Source organism: Triturus cristatus, chromosome 5_1 (genome assembly GCF_964204655.1).
Source record: "Triturus cristatus chromosome 5_1, aTriCri1.1, whole genome shotgun sequence".
NCBI classification, from domain to species: Eukaryota; Metazoa; Chordata; class Amphibia; order Caudata; family Salamandridae; genus Triturus; species Triturus cristatus.
The window spans coordinates 55,795,093-55,820,568 of NC_140587.1; the positions used below are offsets into that span (position 1 = coordinate 55,795,093).

The 25,476-nt window shown below is 48.4% G+C and overlaps 1 protein-coding gene across 2 annotated transcripts in view; it reads right to left on the reverse strand.

Annotated features, from left to right (window-relative positions):
- The window catches only part of LOC146830166 (uncharacterized), a 208,110-nt gene that overhangs the window by 54,212 nt on the left and 128,422 nt on the right, over nt 1-25,476 (reverse strand). For both annotated transcript variants that reach the window (XM_085604411.1, XM_085604410.1), the window contains one exon: nt 5,323-5,446. In XM_085604411.1, the coding sequence (XP_085460537.1) occupies nt 5,323-5,446 (124 nt within the window). The remainder of the gene's footprint in view (nt 1-5,322; nt 5,447-25,476) is intronic.

Consider the following 25,476-nt stretch of genomic DNA (forward strand, 5'->3'; position numbering starts at 1 on the left):
GCTAGTGGTGCACCTCTCCCCGATACCTGCTCTGGAGCCATTATATTACCGATATATAAAAAGGGTGATCGCTCATCTCCTGCCAATTACAGGCCGATTAGCCTTATTGATTCCATGCAGAAAATAATCGCCAGATTGGTCCTTAGTAGAATCCAAGTGTGGATTGAGGGGAATGAGATTTTGTCACCATTGCAGGCAGGCTTTCGCCCTTTTACCAGCACCATTGACCAGGTTTTTAGGTTTCTTATGATTTACTGGAAGGTAGTCATTATAGGAGGAGCGTCCCTATATGCAGCCTTTATCGATCTTAAGTCTGCTTTTGACTTGGTGCCACGTAATAAAATGTGGCACGCCTTTTTGGAAGTAGCGATGCCTCATGAGCTACTAGCCTTGATAATTAAGTTGCATAATTTGAACTACGCTCAGGTGCGGTGGGGCCCAAAGGGCGAGATCACAGCTAGTTTCCCTGTCCTAAAGGGTGTGCGCCAAGGATACGTCCTGGCGCCGACATTGTTCTCCCCGTTTATTAACAGGGTGGTCCAATACTATTCCACATAACACACAGACGCCCCAAGTTTGGGGGGACTTAGGATACCATTGCTCATGTTCGCGGATGATACCCTGATCCTATCTAAGACGCAGAAGGGACTGCAGGCTGCATTGTCCAGGTTCGAGGAGTTCTGCCGGGACCATGGGCTTGTGGTTAACGTGGACAAGACCAAGTTTATGGTATTTCACCATCATAAGACCATTTAAAGCACTGTATTCATGAACAATGCAGTTTTGGAACAGACAGAAGCAGTTGCATACCTGGGGATTACTCTGGGTAAGAAACTTAGCTGGAAACCACATATTGATCTTTTAGCCTTGAAACATGCTCAGCTGGCAGGAGCTCTTGTTAAAGAACACAAGCTCTCATTTACCAAGCCTATGGCCCCCGTTTTAAAGTTATACAATACCAAGGTTATTACCTCAATTCTATATCGAGCAGAACTATGGGGTTTCGAGAACATCTACTCCTTGGCACAAGCCCAGAATAAATTTGTCAGAGCTATTACGAGTATTCCGCAATCCAATTCACTATTGCCCCTTTTTTTGGATTTGGGTTGCCTTCGAATCGAGGATTTAGCTCGTTTTAGACCAATAGCGCTTTGGCGATGACTTTGGGTTACCCCTGAGCTTTCCCAATATGCGAAATCCCTTATGGATTTCAGGGGGGTTGGCTGTACGGGGAAGATCAAATGGTTACAGAATGTAAAAAATTCCCTGTGTGGGATGGGGATGAGTGGCCTGTGGGCGCAACCCGATGAAAATCCATTTCCGTCTAAAAGGGAGCTTAAGGCCGCCTATTGGGATATGGTTAAGAACAAATACTTTTCTTCTTCCATTAGGCCTACCCTATCCTCGGACTATCTGATGCATGAACAGGATTTTGTGTTTGAAGCATATTGGGATATCATTTCCAGACCGGAGGATAGGAAACTATACCATCAGTTTAGGGCTGGCTCAATCAACGCCTTTACTTTTAAATGGCGGCTGAATGGGTCTGAGCATTGTCCTGTCTGCCCAGCTTCGCTGGAATCCATATCCCATTTTCTGTTGGCGTGCCCGGCTTATAAATCCCCCAGGCTTAAATGGCTCAAACCAATTTGTATGAATATGGGTACTAGATCGGCTATGGTGGCATTAAGGATTTTGCAGACATCTACTGATGCTCCTATAGTTGTAGCCTTGGCAAAATACCTGAGATGGGCATGGTTCATTCGCTGCAAAAAACTAAGAGAAACACAGGCCTAGCTGTAGCCATAACAATGTGATATAACCTCAGCACGGCATCACTAATTAATTAATTTTTAGCTACAATGATCAACTGGTTTTACACTGTATTTTTGTATTTACATGGTTTTATAGTGGTTCTCGGTTGTTGATTATTTTTATTTGACATATATACTGTACTAATTACTAATTTGCCATTTAGTTTTGATTGTTTTATATGGCATTGTGTTTTTATCCAAAAAGTCTTTTTTAGCTTTTTTGTATGAACTGTCTTTTATGAATATTTTAATCGAAATAAAGACTTAAAGATACGATAACTACCTACTGGCGACTGCCAGTAGGTAATACATAAATATATTACCCACTGGCGGTCGCCAGTAGGTAGTTATAGTTAGGACCAAGTTTCCATAGGAAGAGCCTTTTTTGTTTTACCTATAACTTTGGCGTCGTTTGATGAATCTTCATCAAATTTTCCAAACTAATTCTTTGTTCAAACAGCTCCTATGTTGAACGTCTGGGGGTGATTCTTAAGGGGGGGCTGAGAAAAAGGGGGGTCCAAACCGTGTTTTCTCCATTCAATTTCAATAGGAAACTTTAGACAAGGCTACAGGTCGAACGGGTGAACGGAACTACCCCAAATTTGGCAGGGAGAAGAGTCTTGGTCTAGAAAGCACGCTTTTGTTTATTTGGTGTAAATCCGTTCAGTAGTTTTAGAGAAGTATCGAAATTTACAGAAATCGATATTTGGGAATTCTGCCATCTGATTGGCTGGGGCGTTATGAGCACGAGCTTGCTGCTTATTGGATACGAGCGCTGCAAGCGTTTGCAACTAGGAAGTTGGAACATCAAAAAAGCCATCTAAGCAGAAGGGATGTGTCTCATCAATCGCTGTAGACAGAATGACTAAAATGGGTGGGGTCCTCCAACTGTTACAATGGAAAATGTTATGAACTAATCAAATGCTTTTTTTTAAGGTCACATGGCAATCGCGCATCGAGGGCGCAAGGAGGCCGCACCCGACGCGATTCTGAGAAAATATATCATAATATAAGTTTATTACAGTTAGAAATATATAAATGTTTAAAATATTTTAGATTATTGCGTGTTCTCATATACACTTTAAAGTTATTTAGATATAGTTTTGAGACATAAAAATTAGGGAATGGCGTACCTGGCGCGATACCATACGTCTATGACTTAACACAGTACCTGGCAGCGTGCACTTGTCACATACGCAACGCGCAGCGGGTGCGACCCCATACGTACATGATGTAACGCGTGGCTTGGTACTGCGTACCTGTCGGATAAAAAAGTAGCAGCTGGCGTGACCTCATACATATATGATGTTACGCGGGACGCGGTGCCACGAACCCGTCGGATACGAAATGCGCATCATTTACAAGTTTAGCAATACGGCGGATAGGATTCACGTGGTGATGGAGCTTGGTACACTACCGGTATGGGACTGCAGTTTTCTCAAAAATAAAAAAAACAGATGTACATATTTTTGGGGGAAGATATACAACATTACATAATTTTTAAAGTTAAAAAAAAGGATAATAGAGTTCCAAATTTTTTTTTTTTTTTTTAAATTGAAAAAATATAGGTTTTATAAATATTAAAATAGGAAATTAAGGTTTAAAAAACGTTCGATATTCACTGAAAAAAACGCTAGTTGCACGCTCCCCCTCATAGTGAGCAACGTAGTGCTCGCCCAGCTACCCTGTCTGCCTGTGACCCCCATCACCGGGGTTCTCACCTATCCAGGTCTTCAACCCTGGATCTTCACTAACAGCGCTGGTGATAAACACAGTATTCAGCACCGGCCTTGAGGTATTGTTAGAGTTTAGGAGAATTGACTCCTGTAGACACTGTTCCTGAAGAATTGCAGATTGACCTGTTAGGGGTAGAAGGCAAGAAACATGTTGACCGCATACACATACTAGACCCTGTGGGATCATTGATATTCTAAACAGGGCTCACACATTTTTTTTAGGTTAGTACACCCCAAAAATAAAATTAGTTTCCTCTAGGGCAGTACTAAACCTATTTTAATCCACTACTCACACTTACGCACTACCTAGATAGACCACTGACCCCCACTCACCAAACGGCTGTTTCTTAAAAAGATCTCCAGCAAAGAGCCCCTTCGCAGGAGCCCGTTGTGCATTGCAGCGCCAGCCCGACGAGGAGCACAGCCCAATGATGAAGCAGGACATCCTGCTGGGTGTGTGAGGGAAATCCATAAGAGACCTGTTCACTCCCACCACCGTTAAGAACTGGAAATTCTTTTTATTTACGTATCTTCCAGGAGCGTCACGTCACAAGAGCAAGGACCCTTCATATGACATGTTAACTGGCAACTTAGACTTGGGGAATTGAGAGGCATTTGAAACATTGAAGCAGTGGCACCATCACCAGCGGTTGAGGTGATAATATTGGGAGAGGCCCGTAATAAGCTAACTCTGAAGCCACAAACAAGTTCAGAGCTAGGGCCGGTGGAGCCAATAGACTACCTCCTTTCAGCAAGTGCTATTTCATTGCTCACCACATTTACAGCACGTTCTAGCATCCCATCAATTGAGGTGCACTTACGCAATGGAGTGGGGACAGGGCCAATCTCAATTAACTCCTTTTTTCCCATGCTTTGACACGCGCCAATAAACCTCAATAGTAGCAAAAAATCAAAATGTAGATTAGTAAATGTTTCCTCTACCTTAGCCAAAGGTGGGCTACTGGGCAAAACAGCTATTTGAGGTTTAAGCTGCAAGCCAAGAGACAGGGCTCAGCCAAGCCCACCCTCTTCCAATTGAGAACGGGCGAAGACGAGCCCACCTTGACCCGGGGACTCCCAGGCACAGCGGGACTGCAGCATACTTGATATAGCGCTAATAGGGCTCAGGTGGTATCAGTAGGAGATTCTGGCCTCTGAAGTCCCCATCAGCGGTGTCTATCTGTGTCTTTTCACTTGGTTGCCCCAAAATCCAGTAGGGTGTTATGGAAGTGGCCCCAGTAATAGCAGGCAATGATAACACCAGGCAAACACTTGCAGGATGATTAAACACAAGATTCTGAGCCATTGAAGTGCAATAAATGATTGGAATAATAGTCAATGGAGGACATATTGATTTGGTTAGCAAATGCAATGGGACCTAAACTGTCTTGCCATGCTGCACTATCATGGACACTGTTGGTTTACTGTATAAATGAATAATGACACAAAACTGGGGGGTCCACTATGCCCATGGCCACTCACCTGTTTAACAGTTTGATCATAAGCAAGAAAAAGAAAGCCTTCTCATTAAACATGTGTGGTGAATAATAGCTTATTTGGGCCTGCAATCTTCACAGTGGAGTACCGCTGTTTACCACAAGATATGGACGAGGAGAGGGAAAGCCTACTAACAAAGCAGAAGAAAGATACAGACTAGTACAGAAAGGAGAAAGTCAGATAAAGAAACATGAAATTTAGAAAGCAAGGATAATGGAGTGATAATAGAGGGAAGAGGTAAAAGTAAGGGAAATAATATTAATAACAAAACTTACTGGGGCCAGCAGAACTATTGGATGTTGCTGCAGGGCCTGATGGTGGTGGTAGATCCACCCACCGCGGCACAGGTGGTGGCGGTCCCTCCTTAATTTCCCTTTGAGGCCCTCTTGCCGTTGGGTGCTGATGTAAGAAATAAAGAAGATAATAAAAATTTAGATTAGTGGTTCAGTTAATCTCCCAAAAATTATTTTGACAGGCAAACTCAGTTGAATTGTACTTTTCTAAATCAGATCGCCTAGAGTACTAGTAGTATTGAGTTGACCAATTACTAATTTCCTAAACCTAAGCCCTTTTACTAATTTCTTAAACCTAAATTACATTTGGTACTACTAATGTATGCAAGGAATGATGTTTGCTTCTCAACCTCCTATGATGGGCCAAATCAGGGCCTGATTTAGCTCTCGGTGGACGGTTACTTTGTCACAACTGTGATGGATATCCCGTCCACCAAAATATAAATCCCATTATGTTCTATGGGGTTTATATTTTGGTGGACACGATATCCGTCACTGTTGTAGTGGTGTAACCTTTCCACCGAGATATAAGTCAGGCCCTCAGTCTCTCTTTTCAATGGATAAGTGCATACTATACATCACTGGGAGATTGGGACTGTATCAGCTGCATAAAGAAAGACACAAAGAACATTTACTCAGTAAGAACACTAACACTATCTTACTGATAGGACAGAGGAGTCTGCATGACTTCTTAAATAATCAGCCCAAGCGAGCGCCGACAAGTCCAATTAGGTAGTGCCGAGCACCTTGCTAGCTCAAGTTGGATCACGTAATATTCATAACATAAACTTAACTTACCTCTGAGTGTGAGCAGCATGGTATTTAGAAATAAAATACTGTTTTAGAAAACAAAAAATAAATAATCACCCACCAAGCCCCTTGAGCTCAACACTCAGCAGGTCTAGCAGGTCATATTCTTGGTCCAGCAGGTTGGCCGAGCGGTGCCTCGGCTACTGCATTGTTTGCTTAACTCCAGTTCTCTGCCACACACACTGGTGCACTTTCCCCCACAATAGCTGACTCTCCCACAGGGCGTACCCCTTCCCAGGCCGCTACAAACAGGAAGGGGAGATGGTACTGCACATAAAAGTACTCAACATGCAATTGGATGTACAAAGTAATTTAGGCGAATGATTGGTAGAGCATAGTACATTTCTAGATGGCAAACTTGGAACCAAAGGTTACAGAAACATTATAGTTGGGAAACAGCCTTCACAATGTGGTTGTTACATCGCCTTACATTTACAACGCAATGGTTACAATGGCCACGTTGTTACAACGTGATGCCTTTACATCGCAAGTCATTAGATCAACTTGCTCTAGATGGCGCTCCAACCTAAGGAATAGTATAATTTACTAATCCAACACCTTCCCTACTGTTGCACAGGCTGGATTTGGAATAGTAAATGATAATCTGGAAATCCGCAACATTCTATTCCCAATAACTTTGGCGCCGATTAACGAATCATCGCGGAATTTTCAAAACTTTTGACCAGATCCGGTCCGCTCCTATCCTGAAAGTCTCGGGATGATTCGGGTAGCGGGGGCTGAGAAAAAAGGGGGGTCCCAAAACGTGTTTTCACCATGCAATTTCCCATAGGACCTTTAGCTGCAGCTACAGCCCGAACTGCTGAACGGAATTATACCAAATTTGGCAAAGAGGTAGTCCTCAGTTCAGACTCGTGCCCTTTGCTTAAATGGTGTCAATCTGTTCAGTAGTTCCTGAGAAAATCAAAATCACATATATATCTGGGCGGAGCCTAACCACACATCTCATCGTGAGATCTGATTGGCTGTCAGCACTTCATCCAAGAAGTGTTGGCAGCCATCTTTGGACCAATATACATGATAGCACCTCATTAAAAAGCATTGCAGTTAATAGAAGGTTTTATGACTTTAGTTACATTATATATCATTTGTTGATGGCATCATACTCATTTTAGGAATTCTAAGGTGATTTTACCAAGTGAAAAAGCCTTCTGCTGGGATATCATGAATCATGTTTGAGAGAAAAATATTTTCTCATGCTTTTCGCACAGAGGTTTGGAAGGCGATGCATAAGCTAACCTGAGAGCATATTTTCTGTAAATTCACATTATCATTCTCAGTCATGTGAGAATGAAGTCTGACATTCTCAGTAAAACATGTACATCCAACAAGGGCAGAAACTGTTAGTGGATTCCTTTGTGTTCTACTGCAGCTTCCCAGAGTGTTCTAGAGAACAACTAGAGCACTAACAGTCCTACTTATGACAAACGTATGGCACACCTGAAGCCATCTTGATTGGAATAAAGTGGTAAATCTTAAAACATTTAATTTAAAAAGGAACAAAATGAGGGGGTTCATTTTAGAGTGAGTAGTAGAGAGTAGTAGAGAGCGAGTAGTAGAGACATGCAGACTGAAACATGCCCTTTGAATACCAGCAGCAGGCTTCCCTGGTGAGCAGTAGCTTTACTACAGTGATCTAATGAGCAACTAGAGTGCTAACATTCAGAATTTATGGCAAATGTGTGACATCTGAATGCCTTCTTGATGGAATCAAAGTAAAAAACTGAAAGTATTTCCTACTGAGGAGACTGTAGTAAATGAGGAAATTAGGAAACTTCATAACAAGTAAGTCTCCCAAAATGGCCACCAGAGACAAAATGTAGCACAAATATCACCCAGATGCAGCCCAAGTATAGCCCAATGACAAAATGTCCCAGATTGTTCTAAATAACAACTAGAGCGCTAACAGTCTTACTTATTATGAAAGTATGGCACACCTGAAGCCATCTTGATTGGAATTAAGTGGTAACACTTATGTTGGAGGGAGGACCACCGGGGAGTCGGGGGGACTACTCCGGGGCACCTTCCTACCGCAAAGTTATAGCCGAGCGCCGCTGAGAAGCCTCCTAGGAGAGGTCCTTCCCCTGAGATCGTACTAGGCCAGTAACACCACACAGGACTCGGTATCAGTTGCTTATCTTGGTTCTTTATCAAAGGTAGCACATTCAATATTTACAGGGGGATCGAGTGATCCAAAAAGAGTCTCAATGTCTTTAGGGGGATAGGGTAGCGGGTCAGTCTCAGTACCAGCCAGGTACGGGGAGGCTCCGCGCCAGACCTTGCGTGGTGGCCTCAAAGTAGCTCGGACGTGGAGAGCCGCGACGGCGTCTGCAGGGCTCGGGTGGTAGTTCCGCTTGGGTCGAGCCGCGACACAGTCAGCAGGGCTCCGGTGGTAGGTCCGCTTCGGTCGAGCCGCAACGAGGTCAGCTGGGCTCTGATGGCAAGTTCAACAAGGTCGGGCCGCGACAGCGTCAGCAGGGCCCCAAAGGTTCGTGAAGGTCTTTAAGCACGGTGGAGCCGCGACGTCGTCAGCAGGGCTCAGGGTGTAGTTTCAGGATGAGTCTTTCTCCGTAGGGTCAGCCGCGATCCGATCAGCAGGGCTCTTGACTCTGGGATACAACTGTTGTCTTGTTGCCGGGTCGCCCCAGATATAGGACTGGAGCCCTTTGATATCCGGACCCTTGCGCCCAGGAGGGGGGGGCGGAGAGGCCGGGTAGGGAGCGGCCAGACGCCCAGCAGGAGAGGCGCCAGGCCCCCGAGAGCTGTGGGGCGATCGCACCTAGGTGTGGAAGGACGGTTGGGGGTCCCATCGATACTGCCCTCCGCCGGGAGTGGGAAGGGTTCACGTGGTATCCCCCGGGCCAGGGGTTGGCGCCTCGATGTCGGGCCTCGCTGGGACCGAGGCCGGGTGGAGCGGGGTCACGGAGGTGGTCACGTGGAGTGACGTATAATCCAAAATGGAGGAGCCCCGAGGTGCATGGGACCTCGTGCGGCTTAGCGAGGGGGAACAGGACCACGCCACGAGGCAGGCTCCAACACGCGTCCCCCCCAGCTGAAGGCAGGGAGAGTCACCCATCTCCTTGGGGGTTCTCCTCGCCGAGGCGAAAGAATCTGGACAGGCCGTCAGCATTGGCGTGGTCGTTACCTGGCCGGTGCTCCACGGTGAAGTCCATCCCTTGCAGCGAGATGGACCATCGCAACAGCTTGGGGTTCTCGCCCCGCATTTGCATTAGCCACCGCAAGGGCCGGTGGTCAGTTTGGACTCTGAAGTGGGTGCTGAAAAGGTAGGGCCAGAGCTTCTTGAGAGCCCATACCACAGCGAAGGCTTCCCGCTCGATGGTGCTCCACCTCTGTTCCCGTGGCAGCAGTCGGCGGCTGATAAAGGCCACAGGTCGGTCGAGGCCCTCGGCGTCCATCTGGGAGAGGACTGCCCCGACCCCGTACTCTGATGCATCGGTCTGAACCACAAATTCCTTGCTGTACTCAGGGGCCTGTAGCACAGGGGCAGCACACATGGCCGCCTTGAGGGCTTCAAAAGCGGTCTGACAGCGGGGCGTCCAGTGCACCGCCTTGGGCTGTTTCTTGGAAGTGAGCTCCGTAAGGGGCCCCACAATGCTGCCATAATCTTTAATAAATCGCCGGTAGTAGCCTGTGAGGCCTAAGAAGGCCCGGACAGCGGTTTGGGTTGCGGGGGGCTCCCACGCCTGGATGGCATCGACCTTTAACTGGAGGGGCGCCACCTGGCCACTCCCCACCTGGTGGCCCAGATAGGTCACAGATCCTTGACCGATCTGGCATTTGCTGGCCTTAATCGTGAGCCCGGCCCTTTGGAGAGCGGCCAGGACTTCTCCGAGGTGTTCTAGGTGCGCGGCCCAGTGGTTGCTGAAGACGGCAATGTCGTCGAGGTAGGCCGCGCTGAAAGCCTCTAGCCCGGCCAGGACCTTGTTCACCAGCCTCTGGAAGGTCGCTGGGGCGTTCTTCATACCGAAGGGCATCACCCGAAAGTGGTAGTGCCCATCGGGGGTGGAAAAGGCGGATCGTTCCTGGGCGCCGGGAGTGAGCTTGATCTGCCAGTACCCAGCGGTGAGATCAAAGGTGCTTAGGTAGCGAGCGGCCCCTAAGCGATCGATCAGCTCGTCTGCCCGTGGCAGGGGGTGGGCATCGGTCTTGGTGACTGCGTTCAGGCCCCGGTAGTCTACACAAAATCTGAGTTCCGGGGAGGTGCCGGGGGCAGCGGCCTTCGGCACCAAGACCACTGGGCTGGCCCACGGGCTGTCTGATGGCTCGATGACTCAGAGGGCGAGCATCTTGGAGACCTCGGTCTGTATGCAGGCTCGGACTCGGTCGGGTACCCTGTAGGCACGGTGCCGCACCGGGGGGCTGTCCCCGGTGTCCACGTCGTGGACGCACCAGGGGGTCACCCCGGGCGTGAGAGAGAAGAGGGCAGCGAAGGGTTGCAGCAGCTTCCGGCAGTCATGGCGCTGTTCTGGGGTCAGGGTGGCGGAGAGGTGGACGCCCTCCAAGGAGCTGTCTTGGCCCGAGGACCCCAGGAGGTCTGGTAGGGGCTCGGAGTCGCTTTCGCCCCCATCGTCGGTAGCCAGCAGCAGGCTCAGTTCAGTTCGGGCAAAGTGGGGCTTGAGCCGGTTGGCGTGTAGGACCCGGAGGGGGTTCCTCGGGGACTCCATGTCGACCAGGTAGGTGACGGGGCACTTACTCTCAACCACCTTGAAGGGCCCGGTCCACTTGTCCTGCAGGGGGCAGGGGTCCAAGGGCGACATGACTTAGACTTGCTGGCCCGGCTCGAACTCGATGGTCGAGGCATTTTCGTCATACCAGCGTTTCATGTCTTCTTGGCTGGCTTCGAGGTTGGCTTCTGCCAGGGCCCGGAACTTTCGAGTCTGGTTCCGCAGGGTCAGGAGGTACCGGTAGACGTCGGGGGGGGGGGGGCATCTTGGACGTTCGCCTCCCAGCCCTCCTTGACCAGGCTGAGGGGCCCTCGGACGGGGTGCCCATACAATAGTTCGAAGGGGCTGAAGCCCAGGGATTTCTGTGGTACCTCTCGATAGGCGAACAGGAGGCAGGGCAGCAGGACGTCCCATCTCCTCCTCAGAGGCTCTTCCAGACCCTTGATCATTCCCTTCAAGGTTCTGTTGAACCGCTCGACCAGTCCGTTCCCCTGGGGGTGGTGAATTTGTAGGTGACCCCACATTGTTGCCAGAGGGATTTCATGTATTTTGAAATAAAGTTCGTACCCCTGTCGCTCACCACTTCTCGGGGGAACCCCACTCTGGAGAAGATGCCCATCAGGTCCCGGCCCACCACTGGAGCTGTCACAGTGCGGAGTGGGATGGCCTCGGGGTATCGGGTGGTGTGGTCGACCAGTACCAGGATGAAGCGGTGTCCCAGGGCGGTCCGGGGGTCGAGGGGCCCCACGATATCGATCCCTACTCGTTCGAACGGGGTGTGGACGGCTGGAAATGGTTGGAGGGGGGCCTTAACTCGAGCCCCAGTCTTTCCGCTAGCCTGGCAGGTCTGGCAGGACCGGCAGTGATGGTCCACGTCTCTCCGCATTCGGGGCCAATAGAAATGGGTCACTAGGCGGCTGTAAGTTTTGTCTCGCCCGAGGTGTCCGGCGAGGGGCACGTCATGCGCCAAGTTCAGGAGGAACTCTCGGAATCGGAGGGGAACCACCAACACCCGGCCGGCTCCCAGTTCGGCGATTTTCTGCTCGCTATACAATAAGTCATTGTCCCAATAGATCCAGTGGGTTCCTGTGGGGCCCCCCGAGGCCTGGGCGGCCGCTTGCTGTCGGGCCCCCTCGAGGGACGGGCAGGCCTTTTGCTCTTGCTGGAATTGTTCGCGGGTGGGGCCCCCGTCGTGGCGCCACTGGGCCAGCTCGGGGATCTCGCTGAGGGAGGCGGCCTCGTCGGGAGGAAGTTCGGATGGCCCGGCCTCATCGTCAGGTTCCTCCGTGCCGGAGGAGGGTGGTAGTTCTGGGCCCGTAGGCTTGTCGGGGGCCGCGGCAGCGGCAGGTTGGGCGGTCATGGACCGGGTGGTGGCGCAGGCCCACTCGGGCAGCCCTAGCATACCCAGATGCTCTCGGCGCTCCACCTGGGCCCAGGGGGAGCTCTCTAGGTCATTCCCCAGGAGGCAGTCCACCGGGGCGTTGTCGCGGACAGTCACTTTGAGGGTGCCTGACACTCCCCCCCACTCGAAGGGGATCCTGGCCATCCGGTGTTGTCCGCGGTCCGGACAGGGCATAAGACATGCGGCAGGATTTGTTCGGGGGTCACCAGGTGGCAGCGGACAGCGGTCACACTGGCCCCGTTGTCCATTGATGGTGACCCACTGCTGGTACTTCTGGGTGTTGCTTGGGATGGCAGCCCGGGGCACCATTTCTCGGGGGCCCAGGCATACGAGTGACATGGCAGCTGGTTACCACTCGGGAGACCCGTCCCCACGGTTTTCCTCCTCTTCCTCTCCTTCCCCCAGGGCTGCGGCAGCTATTTGTCGGGGAGGGGGCCCAGCGGTCCCGCTCCGCCGGTTCACAGGGCAGGCCGGGTCGCTCGCATAGTGGCCGGTCTGTTGGCAGCCGAAGCAGGTCACTGTTGGTCGGGGTCCAGGCCTGGCGATGGGGGTCCCCCTTCGGACCAGGGTCGGGGACGTGTGGTTGGCGGCTTGGCCTCGTGGCGGGCTTCTGGGTGGCCCGGTCGGGAAGTCTCGACTGCGGTGGGACCCCCCTCCTCCGCCCCGCTGGCGAGGAGGTCCCGTGGTACTCCGTTGGTAGTCCCCCACGGGGTTCCGGGGGACCCGGGTGTTGACCCATCGGTCGGCTTCGGCGGCGAGCTTCCGGGGCTCGGTCAGCTTACTGTCCAGGAGGTGTTGCCTTAGTTCCACAAAGCAGTTGTTGGCGAGGTGCTCCCAGACAATGAGGTCGAACAGTTCGTTGTACGAGGTGACCTTGCTCCCTTTTATCCACCCTTCAAAGGCCCGGCTGAAGAAGTCCACGTATTCAACCCATGTGGTACCGGGGAGCTTCTTACAGTCCCGGAAGCGCTGCCGGTACATCTCGGCTGATAGTCCGTAGCGTGTGAGTAGGGCTTCTTTCATGTGGTCGTATGAGGTCATCACCGCGTCGGTGAGTTGCAGCAGGGTATCCCGGCCCTCGCTGAGGAACCTCCCCCATAGGCCGGCACCCGAATCCTTCCGGGGTACCCGATGGGAGGTCATGGCTACCTCGTAGGCTCGGAACCACTGCTGGATGTCGTCGTTTTTGTAGTATTCCTTGACGACATCCTTGGGGATATGAACCTTTGGCTCGGTTAGTGGCGGAGCGTCCCGGGCCCCGGGGGTGCCGGTCTCCCCCGTTTTGGATTTCAGTTCGAGTGCCTTGAGGCCCCTCTCGTGCTCGAGGGTTAGCCGTTTTTCTTCTAGTTCTCGCTGCCGTTTTTCTTCGATTTCCTCCTGCAGCCGGAGTTGCTCCAAGGCTAGTTTCTTCTCTGCCAGCAGGAGTTCCCCGTCCAGCCGGAGTCGGGCGAGGTCCATTTCGTGTGTCCGGGCCCTCTCCCGTTCTTGTATCTCCTCGTGGGACAGGCCGGCTTCCAGGATGCTTCGTCCCCCATCTGTCGGGGTTATGGTCGGTGGCAGGTTTCCGCCCCGGGCCGCGGTTCCTTCGGCTCGGGGTGGAGTGGTCTCGGATTCTGCCCAGGTTTTCAGGGCTTTCTGCATTTCTTCCTTGGTGCCCAATCCTGTCGTTGGGATCCCTTTGTCCTTGCAGAATTGTTTCAGTTCTTTGTGGGTGTATTCTTCCAGCTTTTCCAGTTGGAAGGTTGCGGCGATGGTTGCTTCTTGGTCGTTCATGGTTCCCTTCTTTCCGTCTGGTTAGGTAGGGGTTGTGTTACTTGCTTGTACGATTGCGTCTGGCTCGGATCCCGTCGCTGGCCACCAAATGTTGGAGGGAGGACCACCGGGGAGTCGGGGGGACTACTCCGGGGCACCTTCCTACCGCAAAGTTATAGCCGAGCGCCGCTGAGAAGCCTCCTAGGAGAGGTCCTTCCCCTGAGATCGTACTAGGCCAGTAACACCACACAGGACTCGGTATCAGTTGCTTATCTTGGTTCTTTATCAAAGGTAGCACATTCAATATTTACAGGGGGATCGAGTGATCCAAAAAGAGTTTCAATGTCTTTAGGGGGATAGGGTAGCGGGTCAGTCTCAGTACCAGCCAGGTACGGGGAGGCTCTGCGCCAGACCTTGCGTGCTGGCCTCAAAGTAGCTCGGACGTGGAGAGCCGCGACGGCGTCTGCAGGGCTCGGGTGGTAGTTCCGCTTGGGTCGAGCCGCGACACAGTCAGCAGGGCTCCGGTGGTAGGCCCGCTTCGGTCGAGCCGCGACGAGGTCAGCTGGGCTCTGATGGCAAGTTCAACAAGGTCGGGCCGCGACAGTGTCAGCAGGGCCCCAAAGGTTCGTGAAGGTCTTTAAGCACGGTGGAGCCGCGACGTCGTCAGCAGGGCTCAGGGTGTAGTTTCAGGATGAGTCTTTCTCCGTAGGGTCAGCCGCGATCCGATCAGCAGGGCTCTTGACTCCGGGATACAACTGTTGTCTTGTTGCCGGGTCGCCCCAGATATAGGACTGGAGCGCTTTGATGTCCGGACCCTTGCGCCCGGGGGGGGGGGGGCGGAGAGGCCGGATAGGGAGCGGCCAGACGCCCAACAGGAGAGGCGCCAGGCCCCCGAGAGCTGTGGGGCGATCGCACCTAGGTGTGGAAGGACGGTTGGGGGTCCCATCGATACTGCCCTCCGCCGGGAGTGGGAAGGGTTCACGTGGTATCCCCCGTGCCAGGGGTTGGCGCCTCAATGTCGGGCCTCGCTGGGACCGAGGCCGGGTGGAGCGGGGTCACGGAGGTGGTCACGTGGAGTGACGTATAATCCAAAATGGAGGAGCCCCGAGGTGCATGCGACCTCGTGCGGCTTAGCGAGGGGGAACAGGACCACGCCACGAGGCCGGCTCCAACAACTTAAAACATTTAATTTGCAAACGAACAAAATGAGGGGGTTCATTTTGCCATAGAAATTATGATTAGTGCTGCAGAAAGTAAATTAGGGCACATTTTGACTTCTCAAATCCTCTTCTATTTCATTAAAAGATTCTGACATGCAGACTGAAACATGCCCTTTGAATACCAGCAGCAGACTTCCCTGGTGAGCAGTAGCTTTACTACAGTGATCTAATGAGCAACTAGAGTGCTATCATTCAGAATTTATGGCAAATGTGTGACGCATCTGAATGCCTTCTTGATGGAACCAAAGTAAACAAGCATTGAAAATGCAATAGGTCTCGCCCTCGTTTAAGTTAAAGCAATTCTGTTTGTAATTAGGTGGCTTTTTAGCTTTGCTTTTATTAGTGTTTTTCAAACTTTCATGTACATAACATGCATATGTATGCGTATATGTATATGTATGCATGCATTTATATTTGTATTTATATGGATATGCAGATTATATATATGTTTATATATGTGTGTGTGTGTATATATATATAAGAGATTAGCCAGAGAAACGGGCACTAATGAAGCTATTTTTAAAGCAGAAACGCGTCTGCCGAGCGTTTCTTTGGACTCTGCACACTGAGCGTGTAAAATCATTAAAGCCTGTTCAAGTCTTCCCCGGAGCGGTCTCGCATTCCTTTCTTACCCGAAGAGAGCCTGGATATATATATATATATATATATATATATATATATATATATATATATATATATATACACACACACACATACACATTACCTACTGGCGGTCGCCAGTAGGTAGTTATAGTTAGGACCACGTTTCCATAGGAAATCCGCAACATTCTATTTTGAATAACTTTGGCGCCGGTCGACGAATCCTCGCGAATTTTTCAAAATAGGTGGGGCGCTACGCTCCGCTCCTACCCTGAAAGTCTCGGGGGGATTCGTCAAGCGGGGGCTGAGATAAAAGGGGGGTCCCAAAACGCGTTTTTCCCATGCATTTTTCCATAGGACCTTTAGACAGGGCTACAGCCCGAACGGCTGAACAGAATTACTTGAAATTTGGCAGAGAGGTAGTCCTCAGGTCAAGGAAGTGCCTTTTGTAGGTTTGGTGTAAATCTGTTCAGTAGATTCTGAGAAAATAGCCTTTAAATCAATATATATATCTGAGCCAGCTTACGGTGCGCTTACGGTACGCTTACCGTACGCGTACGGTGGCGTGCGCGAGCGCGATTCTGATTGGCTCTTAGATCTTAGTAAACATTCGAATCGGCCGAAACCAGGAAGCAGCGGCCGCCATTTTCTCTCTCGCACTGAGAGTGATGATGAAAATACAAAGCACAAAAACATGTAAAGGGGCTGTTAAGACAGCTCCCACACACATAGCCATGTTGAAGGAGTCCCCAAAGATCCCCCAAGGCCAAAAACTGAATTTTTTTTTTTTTGCGAATTTCGCCGATTACGCTTACCGTACGCGTACGGTAAAAAATTATATATAAAAAAAAAGTATCCACACTTTCCCCACCCCGTGTGCAATTGGTTGCTGAAGGCCACCAATTGTGCATGGCTTATAACTTTTGAGATAAACTATAATATTTAAAAAAAAAATAAATAAAAAAAAAATTATCCACACTCTGTCCACCCCGAGTGCAAATGGTGCCCGAAGGGCACCATTTGTGCATGGCTTATAAAAATTACGAAAAATTAAAATATTACCTTTCAAAACGAAGTGCATCATATGTCCTCCATGTGCGCACGGTGCGCGAAGCGCATCGTGCGTATATGGCCCATCTAGCGTAACGTGGGCACGCGGTGCGCGTAGCGCACCGCGTGCCCACCGTGCGTGCACGGCACTAACTGCGTAAAGTGGGCGCGCGGTGCGCAAAGGGCACCGCGTGCTTACTGTGCGCGCACGGAACGAACTGCGTTAAGTGGGCGCGCACGCCACGAATGGCGTAAAGTAACTTAGCATTTAAAAAACCGTACAAATTCACTGAAAAAACCATAGGTTTCACACACGTTATAGTTAGGAATTAGCATTTAAAAAACCTTGCAAATTCACTGAAAAAACCATAGGTTTCACACATGTTATAGTTAGCGGAAATTTTACTGATAAAAAACCAATGAAATTCCCCCGTTATAGTTAGTGCAGGCAACTATAACTCACGCGACCGCAATCTTCTGCTGAGGACATATGTGTCTTTATGAAAAAAAAATATTTGTAATATATGTATAGCTAAAAATGTATGGAAGAAGACATGGGCAAATAAGTGTCTAAATACAGTATTAGCATCAGCAGAGGATTGCGGTCGCGTGAGTTATAGTTGCCTGCACTAACTATAACGGGGGAATTTCATTGGTTTTTTATCAGTAAAATTTCCGCTAACTATAACATGTGTGAAACCTATGGTTTTTTCAGTGAATATATAAATGCATATGAATATATATGTGCATATGTGTGCGTGTAGAGAGCTGTAGAGAGAGGTAGAGGTAAAGAGGTAGAGGGGTAGAGGGGTAGTGGTAGAGAGTAGTAGAGAGAGAGGTAGAGTGAGTAATAGAGAGTAGAGAGTGAGTAATAGAGAGTAGAGAGTAAGTAATAGAGAGTAGAGAGTGAGTAGTAGAGAGTGAGGAGTAGAGAGTAGTAGAGAGTAGTAGAGAGAGTGAGTAGTAGACAGTGAATAGTAGAGAGTGAATAGTAGAGAGGGAGTAGTAGAGAGGGAGTAGTAGAGAGGGAGTAGTAGAGAGGGAGTAGTAGAGAGGGAGTAGTAGAGAGGGAGTAGTAGAGAGGGAGTAGTAGAGAGTAGTAGAAAGTAGTAGAGAGTGAGTAGTAGAGAGTAGTGGAGTAGTAGAGAGTGAGTAGTGGAGAGTGTCGTAGAGAGTGTAGAAGAGTGAATATTACAGAGTAGTAGAGTGAGTAGTAGAGTGTGAGTAGTAGAGAGCAATTAGTAGAGAGTGTGTAGTAGATAGTGAGTAGTAGAGAGTAATAGTGAGTAGTAGAGAGTAGTAGAGAGTGAGAAGTAGAGAGAGTAGTAGCGAGTAGTAGAGAGCGAGTAGTAGAGAGCGAGTAGTAGAGAGTGAGTAGTAGAGAGCGAGTAGTAGAGAGCGAGTAGTAGAGAGTGAGTAGTAGAGAGTGAGTAGTAGAGAGTGAGTAGTAGAGAGTAGTAGAGTGAGTAGTAGAGAGTGAGTAGTAGAGAGTGAGTAGTAGAGAGTGAGTAGTAGAGAGTGAGTAGTAGAGTGTGAGTAGTAGCGAGTGAGTAGTGGAGAGTGAGTAGTAGAGAGTAGTAGAGAGTGAGTAGTAGAGAGTGGGTAGTAGAGAGTGAGTAGTAGAGTAGTCAGTCAGTGTCAGTCAGTCAGTGTCAGTCAATCAGTGTCAGTGTCAGTCAGTTAGTGTCAGTCAGTGTCAGTCAGTCAGTGTCAGTCAATCAGTGTCAGTCAATCAGTGTCAGTCAGTCAGTGTCAGTCAGTCAGTGTCAGTCAGTCAGTGTCAGTCAGTCAGTGTCAGTCAGTCAGTGTCAGTCAGTCAGTGTCAGTCAGTCAGTGTCAGTCAGTCAGTGTCAGTCAGTCAGTGTCAGTCAATCAGTGTCAATCAGTGTCAGTCAATCAGTGTCAGTCAATCAGTGTCAGTCAGTCAGTGTCAGTCAGTCAGTGTCAGTCAGTGTCAGTAAGTGTCAGTAAATCAGTGTCAATCATTGTCAGTCATTGTCAGTCAGTGTCAGTCAGTCAGTGTCAGTCAATCAGTGTCAGTCAATCAGTGTCAGTCAATCAGTGTCAGTCAATCAGTGTCAGTCAATCAGTGTCAGTCAATCAGTTTCAATCAGTGTCAGTCAGTGTCAGTCAATCCGTGTCAGTCAGTCAGTGTCAGTCAATCCGTGTCAGTCAATCCGTGTCAGTCAGTCAGTGTCAGTCAGTCAGTGTCAGTCAGTCAGTCAGTCAGTCAGTGTCAGTCAATCCGTGTCAGTCAGTCAGTGTCAGTCAGTCAGTGTCAGTCAGTCAGTCAGTGTCAGTCAGTGTCAGTCAGTCAGTCAGTCAGTCAGTGTCAGTCAGTCAGTCAGTCAGTGTCAGTCAGTGTATCAGTGTGTCAGTGTGTCAGTGTGTCAGTGTCAGCTAGAGCAGCTCTGCTGACCTGGTTCTCTGGCTCTAAAGCAGCTCTGCTGACCTTGTTCTCTCCCTCTAAAGCAGCGCTGCTGACCTGGTTCTCTGGCTCTACAGCAGGTCTGCTGACCTGGTTCTCTGGCTCTACAGCAGGTCTGCTGACCTAGTTCTTAGGCTACAGAGCAGCTCTGCTGACCTGGTTCTCTGGCTCTAAAGCAGCTCTGCTGACCCGGTTCTATGGCTCTAAAGCAGCTCTGCTGACCTGGTTCTCTCCCTCTGGAGCAGCTCTGCTGACCTGGTTCTCTCCCACCAAAGCAGCTCTACGGACCTGGTTTCTCTGGCTCTACAGCGGCTCTGCTGACCTGGTTCTCTGGCTCTAGAGCAGCTCTGCTGACCTGGTTCTCTGGCTCTAGAGCAGCTCTGCTGACCCGGTTCTATGGCTCTAAAGCAGCTCTGCTGACCCGGTTCTATGGCTCTAAAGCAGCTCTGCTGACCTGGTTCTCTCCCTCTGGAGCAGCTCTGCTGACCTGGTTCTCTGGCTCTACAACAGCTCTGCTGACCTGGTTCTCTCCCTCTGGAGCAGCTCTGCCGACCTGGTTCTCTCCCTCTAAAGCAGCTCTACGGACCTGGTTACTCTGGCTCTACAGCGGCTCTGCTGACCTGGTTCTCTGGCTCTAGAGCAGCTCTGCTGACCTGGTTCTCTGGCTCTAGAGCAGCTCTGCTGACCTGATTCTCTGGCTTTAAAGCAGCTCTGCTGACCTGGTTCTCTGGCTGTAAAGCAGCTCTGCTGGCCTAGTTCTCTGGCCCTAAAGGAGTTCTGCTGACCTGGTTCTCTCCCTCTAAAGCAGCTCTGCTGACCTGGTTTCTCTGGCTCTACAGCAGCTCTGCTGACCTGGTTCTCTGGCTCTAGAGCAGCTCGGCTGACCTGGTTCACTGTCTCTAGAGCAGCTCGGCTGACCTAGTTCTTAGTCTCTAGAGCAGCTCTGCTGACCTGGTTCTCTGGCTCTACAACAGCTCTGCTCACCTGGTTCTCTGGCTCTAAAGCAGCTCTGCTGACCCTGTTCTATGGCTCTAAAGCTGTTTTGCTGACCTGGTTCTCTGGCTCTAGAGCAGCTCTGCTGACCTGGTCCCTTGGCTCTAAAGCAGACCTGCTGACCTGGTTTCTCTGGCTCTACAGCAGCTCTACTGACCTGCTTTCTCTGGCTCTAGAGCAGCTCTGCTTACCTGGTTTCTCTGGCTCTACAGCAGCTCCGCTGACATGGGTCTCGGCCTCTAGAGCAGCTCTGCTGAACGGGGTCTCTGGCTCTAAAGCAGCTCTGCTGACCTTGTTCTCTGGCTCTAAAGCAGCTCTGCTGACCTGGTTTCTCTGGCTCTACAGCATCTCTGCGGAAGTGGTTCTCGGCCTCTAGAGCAGCTTTGCTGACCTGGTCCTCTGGCTCTAGAGCAGCTCTGCGGACCTGCTTCTTCGGCTCTACAACTGCTCTGCTGACCTGGTTTCTCTGGCTCAACAGCACCTCTGCTGACCTGGTTCTCTGCACTCACCATGCACGCACCCTACTTCGAGAAAATATATTTAAAAATAATATACTTTTATTATAAGTACAAATATGTTATTTTTATGACTGAGATAATCTCTTGCCCTAATATGTATATTAAAGACACATACATATCATTTTGGAACATAACATTTTTTGCAGGAGTTGCGCACCCAGCGTGCCCCAGCAAGTATATGACATCACATGGGACCCGCCATTGCGCAAGCATCTTGTACCTTAATGCGCATGTGTCGCGAATGCGCGGGAGCAGGAGTCGCAGACTGGTTGCATACCAATCGCGCACATCACATAATATTAAATGTATATGATGTAACTGAATAACACACAACCATCGCACACCGTACGCGGATCCTTCATGACTTTTCTAAAATAGCAGCTAGAATCTGCGCATTCACCGATATATGTACGCTTTGAGTGCGCGACTTTAAGAAAATAATATAAATATATTAAAACAAAAAAATTAATCGATATTTCAGTTTGAATTTTTTTTAATGCTTTTTTGCTTTTTTCAGAAAAATATATAGTTACTTAATGAATAAAATATTTATAAATGAACAGTTAAAAAACTGTAGAAAATCAGAACAAAAAAATAGGTATAACTACTATCACACTTAAAAATTAGCATTTAAAAAACCTTTGAAATTCGTGGAAAAAAACCATAGGTTTCAGAGACGTTATAGATAGAAATTAGCATTTAAAAAACCTTTGAAATTCATGGAAAAAAACCATAGGTTTCAGAGACGTTGTAGATAGAAATTAGTATTTAAAAAACCTGAGAAATTCAAAGAAAAAAACCATAGGTTTCAGGGGTGTTATAGCTAGCTGGTCATTTCACTCGTACAAAACCATATAAATTCCTCCGTTATAGTTAGTTCTGCTAACTATAAGTCGCGCGGCCGCAATGTACTGCTGATTATGTCACATATTGCATCATTCATGACATGGTCAGTGACATCACTGATGACATCTAAAATGACATCACTGATGACATCATCCATCTGATACACCTCATCATACACTAGTATAACCTTTCATCACTCACTGTAAAATACAGAGTACCATATTTGAAACCACTGACACACCAATACCAGCTACTACATACCCACTCACTGATTCCTAAGTCTACACCCACAACTACCCATTCAACAACAGAATCATCTATACATGCAGTCATTAATTAATAGAACACTATCAAATGCACTTATACACATATATAGACATTGACACATCAGCAGTCATCTTAGTTGGTTATGCAGTAATCCTACTCACTCATGAAAAAAATTAATCACACTTACATTTACTAACTTACACAATTATCCAACAACACCTCATTTATTCGAACACATAGTAACTCATAGTTAATATGTTAAAAAATCACCATTACAATTATACACTCATTCATATAGTTACTCTCACAATCACTGACTCTTACACATACCTATTTATATACACCAACTCTCACATACAATGCCTTATATTTTTTACTTTGTTGAAGATGTACAACTAAAACATATATTCGCTCACCAACACACAAATAAATACACTCAGTCACCCAAACAACTGTTTCCACATGCACTCTTAAACCTATACATCTAGTCAATCAACCATTCACACATCTATGCATGGAGTTACTCACAACTCATCCAACCACACACAAACTCAGTGTCCCATACAAATACTCACCCAACTAATCGATAACTAATATACACACTCATGTAGTTAGTGACCAACTGATGCAGCATGTTATACAACAACAGAGACAGTGATGCACGCATTCACATACTTTAGTTACTAATCCATGTATTAAGTGAGACACTTTTAATTACTCACTTAAACAGTCAGACAGCTACTAAATCCTCCATCTGGACAGTTATATATCCACTCAATCTTCAATACAGATTGGTATATATATATTACCTACTGGCGGTCGCCAGTAGGTAGTTATAGTTAGGACCACGTTTCCATAGGAAATCCGCAACATTCTATTTTGAATAACTTTGGCGCCGGTCGACGAATGCTCGCGAATTTTTCAAAATAGGTGGGGCGCTACGCTCCGCTCCTACCCTGAAAGTCTCGGGGGGATTCGTCAAGCGGGGGCTGAGATAAAAGGGGGGTCCCAAAACGCGTTTTTCCCATGCATTTTTCCATAGGACCTTTAGACACAGCTACAGCCCGAACGGCTGAACAGAATTACTTGAAATTTGGCAGAGAGGTAGTCCTAAGGTCAAGGAAGTGCCTTTTGTAGGTTTGGTGTAAATCTGTTCAGTAGATTCTGAGAAAATAGCCTTTAAATCAATATATATATCTGAGCCAGCTTACGGTGCGCTTACGGTGCGCTTACCGTACGCGTACGGTGGCGTGCGCGAGCGCGATTTTGATTGGCTCTTAGATCTTAGTAAACATTCAAATCGGTCGAAACCAGGAAGCGTCGTCCGCCATTTTCTCTCTCGCTCTCTTAGTTGAGCAGCAAAAACGAAGCCAAAAAATGTCTAAAGAGGCAGTTTCTTGAGATCCTAACCACCCAGCATCGATATAGGGGTCCCCAAATAACCCCCAAGCCCCAAAAAAAAAAATTTTTTTTTTTCGGAAAATCGCCGATTACGCTTACCGTACGCGTACGGCAAGAATTTATAAAAAAAAAAAAATTATCCACACCCTCCCCACCCCGTGTGCAAATGGTGCCCGTAGGACACCATTTGTGCATGGCTTTTTAATCTATAAGGAATTAACAAAGAATAAATTTCACAAAGATGCGCATAATATGTCCCCCATGTGCGCACGGTGCGCGAAGCGCATCGTGCGTACATGGCCCATCCCGCATAACGTGGGCACGCGGTGCGCGCAGCGCGTGACCATCGTGCGTGCACGGCACTAACTGCGTGAAGTGGGCGCGCGGTGCGCGAAGCGCACCGTGCGCGCACGGAACGAACTGCGTTAACTGGGTGCGCACGCCACGAATGGCGTAAAGTAACTTAGCATTTAAAAAACCGTACAAATTCACTGAAAAAAACATAGGTTTCACACACGTTATAGTTAGGAATTAGCATTTAAAAAACCTTGCAAATTCACTGAAAAAACCATAGGTTTCACACATGTTATAGTTAGCTGTACATTTCACTCGTAAAAAACCAATGAAATTCCCCCGTTATAGTTAGTGCAGGCAACTATAACTCACGCGACCGCAATCTTCTGCTGATGACATATGTGTCTTTATGAAAAAAAAATATTTGTAATATATGTATAGCTAAAATTTAATGGAAGAAGACATGGGCAAATAAGTGTCTAAATACAGTATTAGCATCAGCAGAGGATTGCGGTCGCGTGAGTTATAGTTGCCTGCACTAACTATAACGGGGGAATTTCATTGGTTTTTTACGAGTGAAATGTACAGCTAACTATAACATGTGTGAAACCTATGGTTTTTTCAGTGAATATATATATATATATATATATATATATATATATATATATATATAAATAATTTATTCACTGAAAAAACCATAGGTTTTAGGGGCGTTATAGTTAGCTGGACTTTTCACTCGTACAAAACCGTTGAAATTCCCCCGTTATAGTTAGTTCAGCTAACTATAACTCGCACGCCCGCAATTGAAATTGAAAGACTCTTATATAGCGCATGGCTACTCGAAAGCATCCCAGTGCTCAGAAAAGGTAACCCAGGAATAATGGAAAGACCATTAGCTAATCTAGAGAAGACTCTACTTTCTCGGAAAGAGCCATGTTTTTAATTTCTGCCGAAACACAAGTAGACTGGACTCTTGGCAAAAAGACAGAGGAAGAGAATTCCACAGTTTGGATGCATTTAGTGAAAAGAGACGGCCACCAGAACGGGATCTATTGATCCGAGGGATCACTGCCAGGTTCTGATCATTGGAGCGAAGATTTAGAGAAGACTTGTAGGGCATTACCAAGTTTTCTAACATGGGAGGGCCTTTCCCATGGAAAATTTTATGTGCCATACACAATGACTTAAAATGGACCCGCTCTTTCACCGGAAGCCAGTGGAGAGTTTTTAATGCGGGTCTAGCTGATGTGCGATGGCTAGTGCCCGTTAGAAGCCTTGCCGCCGAGTTCTGGACGACCTGAAGTAGTTTAGTCGTGGAGGCCGGGGCTCCTAAATAGATGGCATTCCCGTAGTCTAGCCTAGATAAAATCAAAGATTGTATTAGGATTTTTCTAGCCTTTTCCGGCAATTGAGGGAGAATTTTACGCATGGATTTCAGAAGCCCAAAGCAGATAGCAGCTGTTTTTCAAGCCTGAGTTCTAAACGTTAGTTCAGCATCAAGCCAAAACCCGAGGCTTTTGATTTCCGATTTAGGGATGGGGCCCGGGCCCATACAAGAAGGCCAGAAAATCGCGTTATCAAATCTAGCCTGTCGTCCCAACAGCAGCAACTCTGTCTTTCCACCGTTCAGTCTGAGATGGGACTGATCCATCCAGCTTGCAACGGCTTCTAGACAGTTGCACAGCATCAGCGGGGAATGTGCAGTCTGATTCAGGGAGAACACCAGCTGGGTATCGTCGGCGTAACTCACCAACTGAACCCCAAAAGGAGCCACTATCTCCGCCAAGGGAGCCATATACACATTGAACAGTGTGGGGCTAAGGGAAGACCCCTGCTGCACCCCACACTGCAA